General features: G+C 52.4%; 1 protein-coding gene across 1 annotated transcript in view; it reads left to right on the top strand.

Annotated features, from left to right (window-relative positions):
* The first annotated feature begins 364 nt into the window (after positions 1–364).
* The window catches only part of HK2 (hexokinase 2), a 61,315-nt gene continuing 42,313 nt past the window's right edge, over positions 365–19,366 (top strand). The window contains exons 1-2 of the mRNA XM_062209723.1: positions 365–877; positions 19,165–19,327. Coding sequence (XP_062065707.1) covers positions 815–877; positions 19,165–19,327 — 226 coding nt within the window. The 5' untranslated portion in view covers positions 365–814. The remainder of the gene's footprint in view (positions 878–19,164; positions 19,328–19,366) is intronic.

Below are 19,366 nucleotides of genomic sequence, written 5' to 3' on the forward strand. Positions count from 1 at the left end.
GGCGTGTGCTGACCCAGTGACCTGTCTTTCCAGTCGTCTCACATCGCGGGTCCGCGATCACGCGCCCCCCCCACCCAGAGGCGCGCCTGACGCGGCGGTGGCTCATGCGCCTTTCCGTCCCAGCCTCCTGCCACGGAACACACGTCCCATCTCGGGCGCCCAGCCCCGCCCCGCCCCGCGCCCCGGGCGCGCCTCCCCAGAAGGCCGGCTCGGGTGTCTGAGCGGCCGCGCCCGCGGGCCGTGCGCGCTGATTGGCTGTGCCGGGGCGGCGGGCGGCCTGCGGGCGCACACACCCTCTCCGCGCAGCCAATAGACGCGTGCGCGTCACCGGCCGGGCGGCCCGCGAGCCGGCAGCCCCCTTCAATAAGCCACATTGTTGCACGAAACTCCAGCAGGAGTCCCGGGCCGCCGCGGGTAACGCCGTGTCACTCAGCTAGAAAGATCTACGGGCGGGAGCATCGCGCGTGTTTGTCTAAGAGGGCTGATCGCCCCAGTGGAGCCGGGCTGCGATTCTTTCCATGTTGAGCCCTAGGGCCCCTGTGGCTGAAGTTAGCGCCTTGACGTAGGGCAGCCGGACACGTTGCCTGGGAGTGAGACTTAGCCGCCTTTACCAGTTTTAACTCCAGAAAACCCTGTTTCTAGAGAGCCGGGGGCCCCCAGCCAGGCGCGCCATCGCCGTTAGCGTTCTTAGTGGACTCCCTGCGTCCCGTCGGGCCGCCGAGCCTAGGTACAAAGCGGTCGGACCGCCCGCCAGCCTCCCCCGCAAGCGCTCGCGCCCCGGTTTCCCAAGTCGGCGCCGTCTGGCCGCGGCAGGATGATTGCCTCGCATCTGCTCGCCTACTTCTTCACGGAGCTCAACCATGATCAGGTGCAGAAGGTAAGTCAGCAGAGCGGGGCGGCCGGCTCGCTTCTGACGAAGTTGGGCGGTCTCCGGGACCTCCTCGTTGGTCCTGACGGCATCCGCTTCCTCTCCATTCAGAGCCAGGTTCGCAGAAAAAGTCCGGGCTGCTGATGAAACTCCCGGGCTGGAGGAGCCACGTCCGCCGGGCGCTGGCAGGCGAGCGCGCGCGTGCGAGGCGCGGGGGCTCGCGGCCATCCTGCGCGCGCTCGCGCTCGCGCGGCCGCCCCTACCTCCCTTTTTTTTTTTTTTTTTTTTTGTTTCTAGAGCGGCGGGTCACCCGGCACGTAGTCGGGGACTACTGCGCCCACGTGGTAGGACCCCCCTTCTGCGGCCGAGTTCCGGCGAGAGCACGTGGTGAACAATCGTGCCCGGGGGAGGAGGCTCCGTGGCCGCGTGGGGCTCCGTACGCGGGAAGCAGGCGCGCGGCCCCCGCCCCCGGTTGTCCCGCGCCCCTGCGGAGGTGGACTTCGGGGAACCAGCCCGGGAAGGAGCAGGAAAGCGAGCGGAGGAACTCCGCCCGCCGCGCCCCCTCCCCGGAACTGAGGCGCCCGGAACTGAGGCTCGGCCAGGGGCTCGCATCGCCCGCCCCCAGCTCGGCCTCGTGGCCCCCGGGCCCGCCTCCGAGTGGGGGCGGGGTCTGGATGTTAACTTTCGGGTTTGCCCTTAAAAAAGTTCCTCGGAGGGGACCAACCCTACTCTCCCCCTTTCCCAGCGTCCTTAAGATTTCGGTCCTTCCGAAAGCGAGCTTTCTCCTGCCCTGGGCCCGGGCCTGCCGGTGCCCACCTCGCTCGTAGCAGCTCCCCGAGCCGAGCCCTCTCCCGCGCCGGACCATTTACATAAGAAAGGAGCCTGGGGCTGGGCGGAGAGCCGCTCCCAGGGGTGCGGGGCCGTGCCCGGGGCGCTTTCCCTCTGGGGTGAATCGAGGCTCTGCTGTGCAGATTAAGGGATTGGCTCCTGGCCTGAGGCTTGGCTAGGATTTGAGGGAGGGGCTGGGCTGCGGAGGACGTGTGTTTCAGAGCGGTGAGGCAATGGACCGTGCGTTGCTCCATTGCACACTTGAAATTGCAGTACCGGAATGCAGAGATGTCTAGACACTCTGGTTGTGCAGGACGACCTGCTGGTCTCCTCACTCTGCTGATGCCCGAGCCCTGGCGCGCCAGTCGCGGACTGGAGGAGGAGCAGGGGGCGGTGGGTACAGCGGAGCTTTTACCCCGTCTGTGAGCGGCTGTTACCCTCGAGCTCGCTCCCGGGATGTGGCTCCGCGCGTTCGTTCAGTGTGTCTGGAAACGAGTCTGGGGGCTGGCAGGACGCGGGCGGCCCCCCTGGGCTTCGCTCCCCAAGTTAACTCTTAGGGGGAGTCTGTCGACTCTTGGCAGGTCCTAAAGTACAAAGTGGAGGGTCGCTAATCCCAGGGTAGGCTTCTCGGGCGGGTGCGCTCCATAGCGTTTACGTTCTTTGACAAGCCTACTCTTTGCTAGAATTGTGGGTTGAGACCGCCTCGCAGGTGTCCTGGAATGGGGTCTTCTCCGTGGTCCCAACATTAGCCGAGGTATCCGATCCCTGACTTGTGATTTACTTACCACCCGACCCCGACCTCCTTGGGCTACGCATTTCTTTTCGTAAAACGCAGGTGCTAGCTGTCTTGTCCCCTTTGTGGGGTTGTGATCATTACCCACAGCAGCCTGAAAACCCCTTTCCTGGAGGCTTCTGATCGCTCCACTGACGTCACCTTGCAGCCTTTACGCGCCGGGAGGGTGTATTTTCTCTAAGTTACCACTGGGGGCAGAATTGAGGCGGGCCTTTTACTCACCAGGTGGCCCGCGCTGGGATGTAGGCATAGGTTCAGGTGAGCAGAGCTGTTTGATTGCATCTGCAATCGGATGGGAAATGGGAAGACAGAGTATGTGGGAAACATCCTTGTGGGCTGCTGCTGGAAGGAGGCATTGGGAAAGGAGATTGAGGGTTGAGTTTACTTTTAGTCTTTGGGAAGGCCTTGACTTGAACTCTTCTGAAATCTCCTTGGGACGACATCATCTTGCATATTGTGCAGTCTGAGGGCATGGAAGTGCTTGGGGCCACCTGCCCGGAACTAGCCCCATCGGGAACACTTTTCTCCCAATGTTTCATGGATGAGAGTCAAGGTGGTTTGCTGTCTTTTGCCAGTTTATCCTTTGGAACTCAAGAGCAAACGCAGAGTGTCTTCTGTGTAGTTGGCGCTGTTCCAAGCTCTTGAGCTAAGTTAGCTAACTTAGCTCATTAACATTACAGCAACCCGTGAGATAAGTGTGATTATTATCAGCCTCTTTTACTGCTGAGGAACTGAGGTGCAGAGTAAGAGCTGTAAGAGCTGGGAATTGAAGCCACGTGGTTGGCTCCAGAGCACCACGCTGTTGACCAGGCACTTGCCTGCCTCCGGGGAGTGTTAGTGGGCTCCTGGCCCATGCCTGTGTCCTCATGGGTGTCTGGCAGCACACCCTCCCAGCATATCCAGAAGTGAAACCAGCTCTCCCGTCTTTCTGATCAGTGGCACCAGCACCCTCTGGATTCATTTTCATTTCTGATTGCTATAGGGTTACGTCAGAGACAGAGAAAGATCTATCTGCTGGTTCACTCCCCAAATGAGGGGAATGGATGGTGCTAGGCCAGTAGCCAGGAACTCCATCTGGGTCTCCCACGTGGGTGCAGGGGCCCAAGTCCCTGGGCCATCTTCTGCTGTTTTCCTAGGTGGATTAACAGAGAACGTATTTGGAAGTGGAACAGCCGGGACTCCAACCAGCACCCACATGGGATGCTGGCATCACAGATAGCAACCTAATTCACTGTGCCACAATGCCGGCCCCTCTTAAGACAGAGAACCAGGGTTAACCATAGAAGTGAAATGAAGTATACCCCTTCCTTTAGCCAAAGGCCAAATCAATCAATCTCTCACAGAGGCTGGGAGAGCGCCCATTCTCGGATTCACTCCTCAAAAGCTACAACAGCTGGGGTTGGGGCCAGGAGCCAGAAATTCAACCCAGGTCTCCAACATGGGTGACAACCCAATTACTTGAGCCATACACTGGTTAGAAGCTGGAGTAGGAGTTGGAGTCAGGAATTGAACCCAGGCAACCCAGTGTGGGACATGGGGGTCGTTCTTAAAAATTTAGATTTATCAAGTCAGAGTTTTTTATATATGGGGAAAGAGAGAGTGCTGGGCTAGGCCAAAGCCAGGAGCCTGGAACTCCATCCAGATCTTCCACATGGGTGGCAGGGGCCCAAGCTCTTGGGCCATTTTCCTCTGCTTTCTCAGACATATTAGCAGGGAGCTAGATGGAAAGTGGAACAGCTGGGACTTGAACCAGCACTCATATGGGAAGTTGGCACTGCAGATGGCAGATTAACCTGCTGAACTACAATGCTGGCCCTAGGACATGGGTGTCTTAAATGTTGTCTTAAGTGCTAGACTAAATGCCTGCCTCTCCCAAACTGTTTCAACACATATAGACTGGTGACATATTTTCATTCCAGTCCTGGAATATACATAGGTCACTTAAAACTCCTTGCTGGGTGAGCAAGGGATGGCCTTCACTCGACTTGAGTGGGGAATACATCGAAGCTGGAAGGATTCTACCAAGGTTTGAGAGCCTAGACAAGGATGTTAATGTTTTTTGAGACACTACTATGGGTGCAAGGCATTCTGGTGGCAATGTGGAAACAGAAACTAAGATGTCTTTCAGTTGCCTGGAGACGTAAGATCATTTATGGCCACCTAGTCAAAAGAGGGTGTATTAGCACGGGCTGATGGGGGTTAGAGACTCCAGATCCTGGAAACATTGACCACCAACTATGTGCCATTAATCTCTAGCTAAAGGGGTGATGTAGTGGGAGTAAACTATTGGTTAAAACCGTAGTAGAATTATTTTTGAGCAGGTTAACTAGATTAATTTTTATTGGGTTGACTGACATTGACTGGTATGATTTGTCTCATTTGGTCCACATCTTAGTATCAATATTGTTCCTTCCCCCACATTCCGCTCAGAAAACAACTGATGGCGGCAGGAATGTTTTGTAGTTTTTGCTAACCATCCTTTTGTTACCAGACTTGTAAGAAGCACTTTTTTCTATATCCTTGAATGAATTAAAATTCCCTCTGAGGCTGTTCAGCCAAAGCCAACATCACTTTTCAAAGCTGAATTTTTCCAGCACCCTGAGGAGTTTGGGGGCAGCTGGGGGCCCTTTTCCAAGGGGAATCAGCACAGCACAAACCACACAGCCAAAATGTGGCTGGAATGAGAAGATCTGATGTACTAAAGAACTCAGGAGCCCCAGAAAACTGGCTTCTTTTGTTCGGTTTAAAAGCTACTCTTGATAAGAGATTCCTCATTATCATACTTGAGTTTTGAATCAGCAAGTTTTGGTGTGTTTTCCAACACTGTTGTCTCTCTCTGCGCATTGAGAGCAATGGGGGTGGAGGATGGCAAATCCAGTCCCAGCCCTTGCACAAGAGTGGCATTGCTGCTGGTGGCTTCTCAGTCTTGGTACTATTGGCATTTTGGCTCAAAAATTTTTTTTTCTTGGGGGTTCTCTATCCCAGCCTATCATAAAGAGCAAGAATTTCACCTGCTCAAAACACTGGACAAAACCTAGTTTTGCTTTTTTTTTTTTGCCGTTTGTTTTAGAGCACTATATTTTTAATTAGATTTGCCACATCCCCTCTCCCCAGCCCACCCCCATTCCATCCCTACCGTGGACTTGGGCAATGTTTGGTAACCTTGTTGGTTGTCACAGATGAGTGACAGATAGGTGAGTATGCATTGCTGGTATCTGGTAGGCGGAGACTAAGGATGATGCTAAATATCCCACAATGCACTAGATGATGCACCGAATAGCTCCCCTCTCTCTGGCCCAAAGCGTCTATAATATCAAGGTGGAGAAACTACTGTAGAAGAACGTAGGCCACTCCCTCCACCCCTTCAGTTTTCAAGGGTGTCATGCAGGGTCACACAGCCCTCAGCTGTCAGTAGTGTGCCACATCATGGGACTGTCATGATGGGAAACAGGCTATTAGAAAAGATGAATTTCAGGTGAGGTCTCCAGACCATGACAGCCAGCAAATACTCACAATCCCTCACTGAAGGCTGGGTTTCCAGTTGCTGTTTCTCAACCAGAAAAATGTGGCCAGTGGCCAGCACGCCAGGAAGCCACCCGGAGAGAGATCCGCTGAGTTGACCTTGGGAGAATCTCACTGTGGCAGTGCTGGGCTTCCATGGAGGCTGGGCATCTGCTGGGCTTCCAGACAAGGCAGGCACGTGAGCTGGAGAGGAGCTGCCGGGGCTGGGGAGCAGAGGAGAGGGGCCAGTGGCCCCCACTTCCCCCTGGGGAGTGCAGCAGTGACGGGGAGAGCTGCGTGGTGGGACGCAGAGTCGCGCGCTCTGGGGTTGAATGCTGGCTGGCCACGTAATGAGCGGTGTGAGCTGGGGCCAGTTATTAAACGTCCCTGGGCCTCAGTGTCTTCCTCTTATAAAATGGAGAGGTTGTTTGGATAACAACTTTACTAGGGCAGTTGTAAGGATTACAGAGAAAGAGAGCAGCACATGTGAGGCTCTCGAACTGCGCCTGGCATGCATTTTAGTGCTCTTGGATACCTGCTTCCCTGTCCAGGAGCACAAAGGAGCCCTGCTTTGACCTGGATGATTCCCAAGGGCTTCTTTGAGTGTGTGTGGCCGCATCTGTTTGTGACCTCTGTCTGAGGTCAGATTAGATGGGAGGATACAGGGCAGAAGGGTAGAAATTTCCTCCAGCGGGGGGGAAGAAGGAAATGTCCCTACTTACCCTTTCCACACCTCCAGAACCTTCTCTTTCCTGAGCACAGGGGCCCCGCCTTGAGCTCTTTCTCTAAGTTTCCTTCTGGTACTCGGGGTCCCTGGGATGTCTTGCGTCTGGGACAGTTCCGCGTCCTGTGACCCCAAGGGAGAAACGGCTGTGTTTAATGGTCACAGCGTTAGTCCAACTCCTCACTGGAGAACTTAACCCACGCTCCCTGCAGAGGGCACTCCCCAGAGGGCGGTTGCTGAGGCTGCTCACTTGGGCATTGGTTTTCTTCCGATGTAGAGTTTTCCTGTTAGATGCTTGCCCCGACTCTGGCTTTCCACTGGGGGGGGCAACTGTTCTGAAGAGTCACAGGGCCAGGCCAAGGTAAGGGTTGCCCTTGACTCCTTGGGTTTCGCTGGAGGGAACTGGCATCCTTTGGGCTCACTGGGTGGAGGTCCCCCAGGCACCTTGAGCCTCAGCAGGGAACTCTTTGCCCTTCTTATGCAGACTCGGGGGGATCCCAGGTGTGGAACCTGCACTCCTCATCCTGCCCCTTGAGTGGCCTTTGTGGGCCCCAAGTTGGGGGTCTTGGCCCTGGTCCTGTGAACAAGGATCTCGTGTCCCCTTAAGTGCCACCCTTGTTTCCGAGTGGTCATGGTCATGCTTTGTGTTCCTTTCTCTCTGGATCTGTCTCTAAGCCTCTCCTTGACATTCCTGTACAGGAGGGATCTTGGTCAAATTATCTCTGTGTTAACCAGGAGAGGGAGTCAGGGCTCTGAGAAGCAGACTCTGGGAGCCCTGGGGGCCCCCTGCACAGTCTCCTGCCAGCCTGCCCTCTCCACCCCTACGCTGGGCGCTCAGCATCCCTGGCCTGGGAGGCCTGGAGGTGGTCCTTGTTCTCGCAAGCCCTTTCCAGCCTCTTCCTCTTGGCTTCTCCACACATTCTGATGGAGGCGGGAACAAAGCCAGGCGCACCATCTGACAGCTTTAATTAGGGCTAAATGAGGGCATCTGAAGCAGCCACTTTTCCTTCTTTCCCATTTGAGGGGCTTCCTCCTCCTGCTTCCTCCCTGGATTTCCCCCCGGCACTGTAAAGCCTTCCAGCTGTGTCCCTTCATTCCTTCTCCCCCTCGCCTCAATCATCTTACAGGCAACAAACCGGGCAGTACTCGGAGAGCCGACCTCCACACGCACTGCACGTAGCAACCCGGGCCAGCCTCAAGCGGCCCTCCGGGGCAGGCAGTCTGATGAGCTGTTACTGGTTGAAGACACCAGGCAGGGAAAAGGACAGTATCTTGCCCGGGGGCGAGCCAGAACCCAGACCCAGACAGTGTGACTCCCAAGACCATGCCCTGAACCCCCCAGCTTGAGGTTGCCCGGCACAGCTGGTGATGGTCAATCATGTTTCTGTTTCATGAGCTTATGAGTCAGGTTTCAGCTGGGAAAGGACCTTTTGGTATCCTACAGTCCCAACTATTCTGACAGTTGGGGAAACCAGCTGCCACGTGTCGAAAGACCGGCCCCAGATCTAGAACCCAGTTTCCTTTAAACACCATCTGGGCAGCATGAACTGTTACCTCCTAGGTGAGCTGCCCAAGAACAAAGGCAGGGTTTGCTTAGTGGGCTGTACCTAGGGGATTCCTGTCATTTGTTTTCCCAGTTGGGCTACTTTTGAGTATAAAAACACTGTACCATAGGTGCACTACCATTGTGTCTTGGGTATCTTGCCCATGGTGGATCTGATCTTGGCTTGGGTGGGGCAGACGGGGGAAGATCTAGGACTGGACAGGGAGCAGAGGGACAGACACAGAGAATCTGATCCTGCAGGTGGGCAGTTGGTAGCAGACAGCAGTGGGGAGTGCAGATGCCACCACGGGCCCTGAGGCACACTGTGGTCCTTGGCATGGGGCTGTCCAGGAGAAGGCAGAATTTGACCTCTACAGAGAATTTAGCACTCTGGACTGGGTAGCCAGGAGGATGGGGAGGAAACCAGGTCAGGATCCTGCATGGCACAAGCCTGAAGAGTAAGGGCAGGCTCCACACACTCGTCAGTCTGGAGTCACCAGCTGTTCTTCCAGCCTCTCTTCTGACTCTTCTCTTTGGCGTTACCATAACCCCTTGGCTATTCCATGACAATAACTTCTCGAGCTCCTACTGTATCTCTATATTGAGGTTGTTTAACTTTTCCAAGACAAACGCTCCACACAATTGCACTGATGCATGTAATTAAGTGTAAATTTGTGCTTTATTACTGTGCAAGAACCTGCCTATTCCCTGCCTTTACCCTCGGTTTGTAAAGACTCATGGGCTTATCTGCCTCCTGTCCTAGACGGAGTCCCTTGCTGGTGAGGTTGGTGTCTCCTAGTGTCCTCAGAGCCCAGCCTTGGCACAACGAACTTGGTGCTCATCAAATAACTTCTGCTAAGTGGACTGTGCCGGGGCCCTGTGCACCCAGGACGTATTACTCCTTTGCACTGCTGCACCACTCTCGGAACAGAATGTCTGAGGACAGGAGGGCCGGCCCCAGTGTCCCAAATCCCCATCTCTGGGCCCCGACAGGTGCTGCTGCTGAGGTCTGTCTGGCTGTAACTTGATGCAGCTGAGAGAAGAGAACTGGAAGAACAGGAAACCAACCCTGTGACTCAACAACAGTGCAACAGGATCCTGGAGGAGTGGCCTTTAGCCTCCGTGGTCAGTCCTACGCTCACTCGGCTGCCCCAGGCCTGTGAGTCTATGGTGTGTCAGCTGGAATCTCCCGGCGGTGGCCCAGCGGCCTCCGAGAGGGTCTTCCTTGTTCAGTCTGGAGCCAGCGGTGGTGGATCTGTAACCTGGGTCAGCTGAGTTTCAGAGCACAGGGGGCCTTAAAGAATCCATGTTCTGTTGTGTATCTTCTCCCAACCTCTCTTTTCTTTATCAGAAACATCTGGCCTTAGCTTGGCAACTTTACAGGATAAACTTGCTGCTCTTTGCATGGCCTCTGCCCTCCAAGGAGGAGTCTATGAGAACATTATTATTAGTGGGCTCATTGATAGCAGTTTCCCGGCTTTTCTGAGCTAGGTAGCCCCCTGTGCCCTCGGTTGGGGCACTCAACTGGTCACCGGATGTTTGATTCCTGCCAGGGCTTAGACATGTAATTTGGGGAAGCTTCTCCAAGCCTCGGTCTCCTCGTCAAAGATTTATGTAAAACCTGGCAAAGGAATAATGTAAAAAATATGAGATTCTTTCCAAACTAAGTTGCAAGCGTGTGTCAGTGTGTAGTTACTGGAAGGCGTTATGTGGCTGAATTTATCTTGTGGGTTTCTCCTCTGGTTTGTCCTCATTTGACCTCTGATTCCTCTTGGCTCTCTGACAGCGTGTAGTAGATAGATTAGGGCCAAGTCCTTGCCACCTGCCTTTTATTGTTTATACACACACACACACACACAAATTATTTATTTGAAAGGTGGAGTGAGAGCAACAGGCAGACAGGTAAGACTGAGATCCCCCTTGGTTCACTCGCCAAATGCCCATAACAGCTAGAGCTGGGCTGAAGCCAGGAACTCGGTCTGAGTCTCCCACATGGGTGGCACGGACCCAGATACTTGAGCCATCACTTGCTTCCTGCCAGGGTGTACTTTAGCAGGAAGCTGGCGTCAGGAAAAGAGCCAGAACTTGAACCCAGGCACTCCCATATGGGATGTGGGCCTTCTAAGCAGCATCTTAACCACTGAGCCAAATGCCCGCCCCTCTACATTTTTTAAATGGACACATAATACACATAGGGAACTGAACACAATGGGTAACCACCACCCAGATCCAGTAACAGACAATACCAGTACCAACTCTATTTTCTGGAACTAACCCCCACCAGCTCCGCTCCCTGCCCACCCCAAAGTGTAAATCACTGTGTTGAATTCCAAGAGCATAGGTGTTTTTGTGCTTGGTATAAAGGGTTCGCGTAGCATGTCGCCTTTTGTGTCTTGCGCTGTGAGAGTCCTCCACGTTGCTGTATGTGGTGTAGTTGGTGGTGCCTTCTCATTGCTGTGGAGTATTCCTTGCCTCCCCTGGGTTGGTCTGGTGGCTCTAAAGCGGACGAGACTAGCAGCAGGGACCTTCACTCCCAGAAGGCTCAGTCCCGCCTCAGTTTCTTCAGAGGAGCCCAGTTGGAGCTTTGGTCTGGGGTATAGATGACCAGATTGCATCACTGGGACAAGTCACCTGTTAAGGCGGAAACTCAGTTGAGCTGCTTTGGGTCTAGAAGCTCACAGGTAGAACTTACTTAGCTCGTGTTCCTTCAGTACCACTTGGAGAGAGTGCTCTAGATCTTAAATCAGAAACATCTAAAGGAAGTCAGCTCTAGTTCAAGTGTCCCTGCGTCCTTGGCTGGGATACGTCTAAGCTTGTTGAGTCAACTTTCTTATCCTATTTGAACACTTGCGTTCATCCTTCTCCTGGGCAGGTGTGTCCTGCAGAAATGACTGAGCATTTGCTCATTCATGTGTTCTTTATTTTCTGCCTGCTTACTCAAAGGATTTGTAGATTTAGTTCACCTTTCAGTAAAAGGATTTCTAGAACAAGAGTTGGCAGCTGGGCATTGATGATGACCAGAAGACTTAGACTGAAGGGAGTTCATTAGGATTGAGGACAGAACTCTGAGCATCCTGGTGGCGAAGGCAAAAAGGACAGCTCTCCTCGAATCAGTGTTTTCATCTCAGTGGCTTTACCAGGAAGCACAGTACGTCTGGCCAGCTGAGCTTTCTCTTGACATAAACCTAAAGGCAGTTGAGTGGCTATGGAAGGGTTAGTGAACAACATGGGACCTTTACACACAGGCCGTGGTCTTCACTGTCAAACCTGTCATTGCTTGATTAAAAATGGTAGAGTTAAATCATACAGATATGAAGCATTTCACGAGGGAGCCAGTGTAACGTGTGAGCTCATAGCTTTCTAGAACCTGGAATTTGTGATCTTTGGGATCTTGGACTTGTCTGCACTCTGAGTGTGCCCAGGTCAGCATTCATCCAATCAGACAGCTTTGCCTAGAAGCTATCTCCTTTGAACACTGGTTTCACAGGCCACTTTCACCTGCGACTGTAACCGTGGGCTGTCTCGCATTGTACTTGCCCTACTTACCTACCAAGACCCATCCTTCCTAGTGTTCCAGGGGCATTTATTATTCTATGATGAGCCAGGTTCTTTGCCAACTTATAAAGCCCCAGAGAGCAGGAATCTTGACTTCTTTAAGAAAATGTTTTTTATTATGATAAAATCTACATAACATAAAATTTACTATTTTAATGACCTTTAAAATATACAATGCAATGGCATTAGTCCCACTATCATCACTAGCCATGTCCAAAATGGATTTCTTTTTTACTGTATGTTTCTTTATGTTTTAATGTTTTGTGGATAATTGATGTAAAGTACATACTAAAAGTGGGAGACACTGAGGCTGTAGCAGTGGCCAGAGAATAGGGGATTATGTTAGGGTCTTAAAGGTTTTTAGACACTAGAATTTAAGGTTTCTTCTATAACTTTCCTTTTAAACCTCTTAAGGTTCTCGAGGTTGGAATTTGTAATACTTTGTATAACAAACCAACAAAGCTAGAATATTGCTTTGAGACAAATAATTTGACCAGGGCCAGTTTCCCATTGAGACCAGAGATGGTGGCCTCAGGACCGAGGCGTTGGCCACCAACCATTCAAATGGAATTCTGGCTGAGATGGGCACTTCTGGACCTGCAGGGCTGTCAGGCACATGGGTGACCCAGACCGTAGTCTCAGCGGTGTGACCTTGGTGAAAGCTGCTGTCCCCTGATGGGCCTCAGTTTCCGTGAGATTCCTTCCTGGCTCCCATTTCCAGACCGTTCCTTCCTGGGCTTCCCCACGGCTGGCCAGGGCTGTCTGGCCTGTCCTGCCCATTGAACACTTTGAAGAGGGTCCTCTCTGAGGAGGAGCTTTTGCTCCGTCTGGGCCTTGCAACGTGATTGTGACACGATTTCCCCTCCTTTCCGTGCTGGTCTGGAGAAGGTGGGCACTTCAGGCGATGAGTGGCAATGACTTCCCGTTTTGAGTGTTGTTTCATAAAGAGTTTGGGTCTCCCCGGCCACTAAGGCAGCAGAGGAGGGTAGGTATCAGATGATGGGTTATGAGAAAAATGAGGCTGACCAAAATTACCCAATGAGGAAGTTCCGATCTCCTTGACATTGCCAGATAGATAACAACTGAAACTGCCATTTCTTTCTCTCCACACAGCCTTTGCCTTCGGGGCAAGCAGACAGCCAGCCTGGTTTTGCTCTGGCCTGCCTGGCTCCCCCCACCCTGCTGGAATGCCCCTCCTTGCCTCCTCTCCCTCAGGTTGGGGAGAGTTTAAGAGAAGCAGCCCCACAGGCCCGCCATGCAAAGAGAGGGAACAATTTGAGGAACTAGCCTCTCCTTGTTAACCCCAAGTGTGACTGAGTAGGGTTGAGAAATAGCTTTGGTACTGTGACTCAGCAAGGAAATCCAGAAGAAAGAGGAGGAGTGGAAAGAGGGGGAGCACACAGAGCTCTGTGTTTGTTCCTGAGTTGTTGTGTAGGGCGCCTCATCTTGTCTGAGAGTGAGCAAACCGGGGCTCAGAGCACAGGTGACTCCTCCAATGTTGCATGCCTAACCTGGGGTTCACACCTGTACTGATGATGTGCACACTGATTTTTCTTTTTTGAAAAAGATTTTATTTATTTATTTGGGAGAGTTAGAGTTACAGACAGAGAGATGAAGAGACCGAGAGAGAAAGGTCTTGAGTCCTAATCCGTGGTTCACTCTCCAAATGGCCACAACGGCTGGAGCTGGGCTGATCCGAAACCAGGAGCCAGGAGCACCTTTTGGGTCTCCTGTGCAGGTGTAGGAACCCAAGGATGTAGGCCATCTTTCATTGCTTTCCCAGGCTGTAGCAGAGAGCTGGATCAGAAGAGGAGCAGCCAGGATTTGAACTGACACCCATATGGGATTCCAGTGCTACAGAGGCTTGGCCCACTACCCGACAGTGCCGGTCCCTTCACACTGATTTTTCTGATGCTAAAGCCCTAACCTCACCGCCAGCAGCTACAAAAGGGTATTGGCCTGAATAATTCTATTTTATTTTTAATAATAGATTTTTAAAATTTATTTTTCATTTGATTTGAAAGGTAGAGACATAGAGACAAATTTCACTAGTTCACTCCCCAAATGGCCACAACAGCTGGGGCTGGGCCAGGCTAAATCCAGGAGCCCAGAACTCAATCCAGATCATGCACATGGGTTGCAGGGGCCCAAGTTCTTGAGCCGTTCACTGCCTGTTGCCTCCCAAGGTGTACGTTAGCAGGAAGCCGGAAGCCAGAAGTAGAAGTGGAGGCTGGATTCAAACCCAGGCACCCTGATGGAAAGCAGGCATCTCGAGTAGTATCTTAACCACAGCACCCATATCCACCCCAATGAAACCACAGCACCCACATCCACCCCCGTGGCCCTGCTTGGATAGTTTCCAACAACTCAAAACGAGTGTTAAGTTTGTCGTTCCAACTCCGAGCGGGCCTGGCTTCTTTCCTAGAAGCACAGTGAGCCTAATATCTTAGCTACTGGCTTTTGAAGACCCCAGACAGAAAAATGGTGAAAATGACTTTAAGCTGAGTTAATTGAGCCATGACTGGATTTTGGAAACCTACCCAAGCAGAGGGGAAACTGTTGAGCCCCTAACCCTGGGGGTGTCTGTCTGGCAAGGGTGGAATGGATCTCTGGGATTCTAACGAGATCTGAGCAACCCTGGGACTTAGGAGGGAGGTGGTTAAGTGTCTCGTGCTTGGAAGCATTCAAACCTAGGCCAGATGACAATCCATTGAGGTGGGATAGACAGACCAGTCACGCTGCAGGACTCTGTGCACTGGGATTTCCAACTAGGAGCCCCCGGGGCCTTTCCTTCCTAACGGAGATTCTTTAGCTGAAGTCCCAGTACTCCGTGCAGGGGACACCTCCTACGTGGCATCCTCCTGTGACTCTGGGCCTGTGCTCTGTCGCGCTGTCTCTTTGGCTCTGCTGAGAGTGAAAGCTGGCAGGATTCCGAAAACTTTATTTACTTCCCTCTCGATCCAGGAAAACCGTCTTCAAACACTGGCTGCCTCTTGTTTCTAACTTCCGCTTTCCTTGGCTGCTGTTCACTCAACACAGCAGTACCCACCAAGACTGGGTGGGCTCCAGTGGTGTGACCGTCCAGTGGTAATTGATCATCTCTTCCTGAGAGGCCCTAAGACACTGGGTAGATACATGGTGATGCCCAGGCGCCACCCACTCCTGAGTGTTGAGAGTTCCAACAACTCCAGGGTGACAGGGGAAGTTTGGGCCAAGGTGCTGCCTTGCAGTTTTCACCACTGTTCTATCCTTTCTCTTAATCCTCATGATGGCGAGGAAACTAAGGTCCTGGGGTCATCTAAGAAACCACAGGGTAGGCAGGGAGTATCCACCCATCCTGAGGGAGGCCATGGACAAGGCAACGGTGGTGGTCATGAGGGTCCTTAGGACCTCTGTTTGGGCCGGCGCCGTGGCTCAATAGGCCTGTGGTGCTGGCACACCGGATTCTGTCCCGGTTGCCCCTCTTCCAGGCCAGCTCTCTGCTGTGGCCCGGGAGTGCAGTGGAGGATGGCCCAAGTGCTTGGGCCCTGCACCCCATGGGAGACCAGGAGAAGCACCTGGCTCCTGCCATCGGAACAGCGTGGTGCGCCGGCCGTGGCGGCCATTGGAGGGTGAACCAACGGCAAAGGAAGACCTTTCTCTCTGTCTCTCTCTCTCACTGTCCACTCTGCCTGTCAAAAAAAAAAAAAAAAAAAAAGGACCTCACCACTTGAGTGATCTGTTAAAAAGGGATACGGAAGTTTTACAAAAAGACAGAGATCCAGTGGGTCAAGGTGTGGATGGCGTCTGGCAGGTCACAGCTGCTCCGTAAAAGTTCAGCTCTTGTAACTATCTTTGTCACTATTCATTGTCTTCGAACACTTGGAAATGGTCACAATCTATTGTGCAAAGGGCACGTGACTTGAGTAAAGGGTGACCATGTAGAAGCTGTGTTTAAACAGCACAGATAAACTTAGATTGGCCACTGTAGAATGAGCTCTGGACACATATGATGTTGGTGAACTGCAGGGTCTCTTTCCACACAGTGTGAGTTCTACTCTTCCAGGCAGGAACTCCCCTGCCCCTTGTCAAGTGCACAGGGCCATCTATGGTGCATAGGTGGGTGGGGGCGTCAGTGAGGCTTCTGGTGGGCTCTCTGACCTTGTCATATGTCACACTCATGTCCAGGGACATGTCTGTTGCCCCCACACTGCTGGGCCAGTCCCATGGGCCACGCTCGCCTCTGTTTGCCCTTCCTATCTGCACTGGGGGATGCCTGGAATAGAAGGTCTTTAATGGATGTGGCCAGCCTGGATTCACACAGTGCTGTTTGGCCTGCACAGACCCTGCTGTAGTCCAGCAGAAATGGGGCTGTCATCTAGCAGAGTGCACAAGAGCACAGGTGAGTCGGACCGCCTCACCCAGGCCCAGCTTGGCCCTTGTCCGTGTGGCTTTGGGGATTTTTGCCTTCTTTCTAGAATGGAGGTAAAGCCACGCTGTGCTTCGGGGGCTGTTGTGAGGGTTAAGTGGGTTGATGGGTGCTGTGAGGACAGGGTCTGGCACAAAGCAGGCCTTGGTGTCCTGGACGTGGTTTGGCGTTGGCCTCTGGCCTGGGTGGTGCTGGACTTTGTATGTCCGTGTACCCCAGTGGTGCAGAAAGCTGAGGTCAGTGACAGTTTGTGGTTGGAGGTGGGCGGTTTGTCCTCCCCAGTTCTGGGAGGCTGGGGCAGAATGGGAAGGACAGTGGCTCAAGGGGAATGAGGTACCAGGAGCTTGAAAGGAAGCAGAAAGATCAGTTGGGTTCTTGGTTTAGACCAATGGGCTTAGTCTGAGGTTTTTAGTAAATACTGGCAACAAGAGAATTCTGGGAAATCCTCATTTCTGCAACTCCAGACCCTGGGCTCTGCAGGCTGGGTCAGGGAGTGGAGAAGCAGCTCAGGGCGTGCTTAGCGTTCTCCTGTTCTGTCCTTTCCCACCCCATGTGGGATGATGTCTGCAGATTTGCTTGTATTTTAGTGGCTGGGGCAGTTGCAGAGGGGTGTGTGCTTGCGCTGTGGAACTTTTTCATCGTGCTCATGGCTGCTGTCGACACATGTGTCCCAGGAGCTGGTCTTTTTGGAGTCTGAGAAGAATGATAGAAGATTACAACTGCAGAAGATCTTTGAAATGAACTCTTTCCACAAGGGCAGACACAGTCCCGGGAAGGAGGCTTTGCCCAAAACCCACAGAAAGTTAGGCTGTAACCTGGAAGGCAGAATGTGTGAACAACAGGACTTTTCTATATTTTTGTCACAGAAGTGGACACTAGGATTGTCCTTAGAGGATTAAACACTTTTCATTGTTCCTCTGAAAATCCTAAGCTGTAAATTTGGTTAAAAAAAAAATAATCAAGAACTGACAAAAATACTGGAAAATAAGGGTCAACATTGTGGTACAACAGATTAAGCTGTGGCTTCTGATGGTGGCATTCCACATTGCAGCACTGGTTCGAGTCCTGGATGTTCCACTTCTGATCCAGCTCCCTGCTAATGTACCTGGGAAGACAGTGGAAGATAGTCCAAGTGCTTGGGCCCCTGTCACCCATGTGGGAGACCTGGATGAAGGTTTTTTTTTTGACAGCCAGAGTGGACAGTGAGAGAGACAGAAAGGTCTTCCTTTTGCCGTTGGTTCACCCTCCAATGGCCGCCGTGGCCGGCGCACTGCGGCTGGTGCACCGCGCTGATCCGAAGCCAGGAGCCAGGTGCTTCTCCTGGTCTCCCATGGGGTGCAGGGCCTAAGCACTTGGGCCATCCTCCACTGCACTCCCGGGCCACAGCAGAGAGCTGGCCTGGAAGAGGGGCAACCGGGACAGAATCCGATGCCCCGACCGGGACTAGAACCCGGGGTGCCAGCACCACAGGCTGAGGATTAGCCTAGTAAGCCGCGGCGCCAGCCCTGGATGAAGTTCTGACCTGGCCCAGCCCTAGTTGCTGCAGCCATTTAGGAAGGTAACTAGTGGAAGGAAGATCTCTCTCTGTCTCTCTCTCTCTCTCTCTCCCTCTCTCCATCTCTCTGAGTCACTCTGCCTTTCAAATAAATAAAATAAACTTTAAAAGATATTCTGTAAAATATAAAAAGGCTATCCCATTAATGAGCACATTAGTTTGAGAAAGTCAGCTACAAAAGTACAGTCTCCTTTGTCAGGATTGGGCCAGGGCAAAGAACAGGTGGATGTTTACTTGTGTTTCTCATAGGAATGACAGCAGTAGCGGTCATTGGCCCAACTTTGTCCCTGGGAACTTATGAGTCTGGAACTGGAGAGAGCAATGTGCCTTCTAGTCCCTCCTGACCAAGGCAGACAAGAATTTCCAAGAAAGAAACCTGAGAGGGGCTCCTGGTGCTTCTCCTCTCCCCAGTAGTCAATCTGGGAGGAGTTAGTATAAATTTACGTCCCAAGCAGGGTCAGCTTTTGCCTCCGAGTGAAGGAGAGCGGGTCATGTCATTTGTATAGAGCCTCTATGTGCTTCAGACACTGTGCTAGGCTCTGGGGACGCCAAGGTGAGCACACACATTTCTCCTAGCCGCTGGTGTTACGATGTGGGCACTAACCCAGGTGGCCCTGACTTACGATGCTTCCACTTAGCATTCTTGTGACTTTGTAATAGTGTGAAGGTGATACACATCTGGTAAAAGCCATACTTTTCTTTTCCCTGGGCCAGTAGTATGTGTTACAACCTTTCTCTTGGGGTACTGGGCAGTGGCCGTGAGTGGCAGCTCCCGGTTAGTCTGTGATTGCCGCAGGCATTGAGATCTTAGCTGCCTGTCAAGAGCTCTCCTATTGCCCAGTAGTCCTTTGCCCTGGTGGTCACCATTCTCTAGAAATAAAATTACATCTATATATTTAATGTTTTATAGATGTATGTATTTGAAAGGCAGAGTTATAGAGAGAGAAGGAGAGATAGAGAGCTCTTCCATCTGCTGGTTCACTACCCAAATGTCTTTAATGGCCAGGGCTGGGCCATACAGAAGCCAGGAGCCAGGAGCTTCTTCTGGGTCTCTCACATACGGGGCAGTGGCCCAAGCACTTGGGCCATCTTTTCTGTTGCTTTTTCCCAGGCCATTAGCAGAGAGCTGGGTCAGATGTAGAGCAGCTGGGACTTGAACTGGCGGCCATATGGGATATTGGCATTGCAAACGGTTTTTTTTGCATATGGGATATTGGCATTGCAAACTGCTATTTTTCGTTTTGAAAGACAGCCTTGTTATCAATTCCTATTAGTGGTCCTTAATAACTCTCGGTGTGTAACAGGTTTTATTCTTTGGAAGGCTTTACAACAGACACCTACTATGATTGCTTTGACCTATGGGTCTCTTGCTGTTTCCCCCACCTTCAGGTTGACCAGTATCTCTACCACATGCGTCTCTCCGATGAGACCCTCCTGGAGATCTCTAAGCGGTTCCGCAAGGAGATGGAGAAAGGGCTCGGAGCCACCACCCACCCCACTGCTTCCGTGAAAATGCTGCCGACCTTTGTGAGGTCCACTCCAGATGGCACAGGTACTGTACCTGGGTGGCTCTGAGTGACCTGGGACTCGG

Source organism: Lepus europaeus, chromosome 13 (genome assembly GCF_033115175.1).
Source record: "Lepus europaeus isolate LE1 chromosome 13, mLepTim1.pri, whole genome shotgun sequence".
Lineage (NCBI taxonomy): Eukaryota > Metazoa > Chordata > Mammalia > Lagomorpha > Leporidae > Lepus > Lepus europaeus.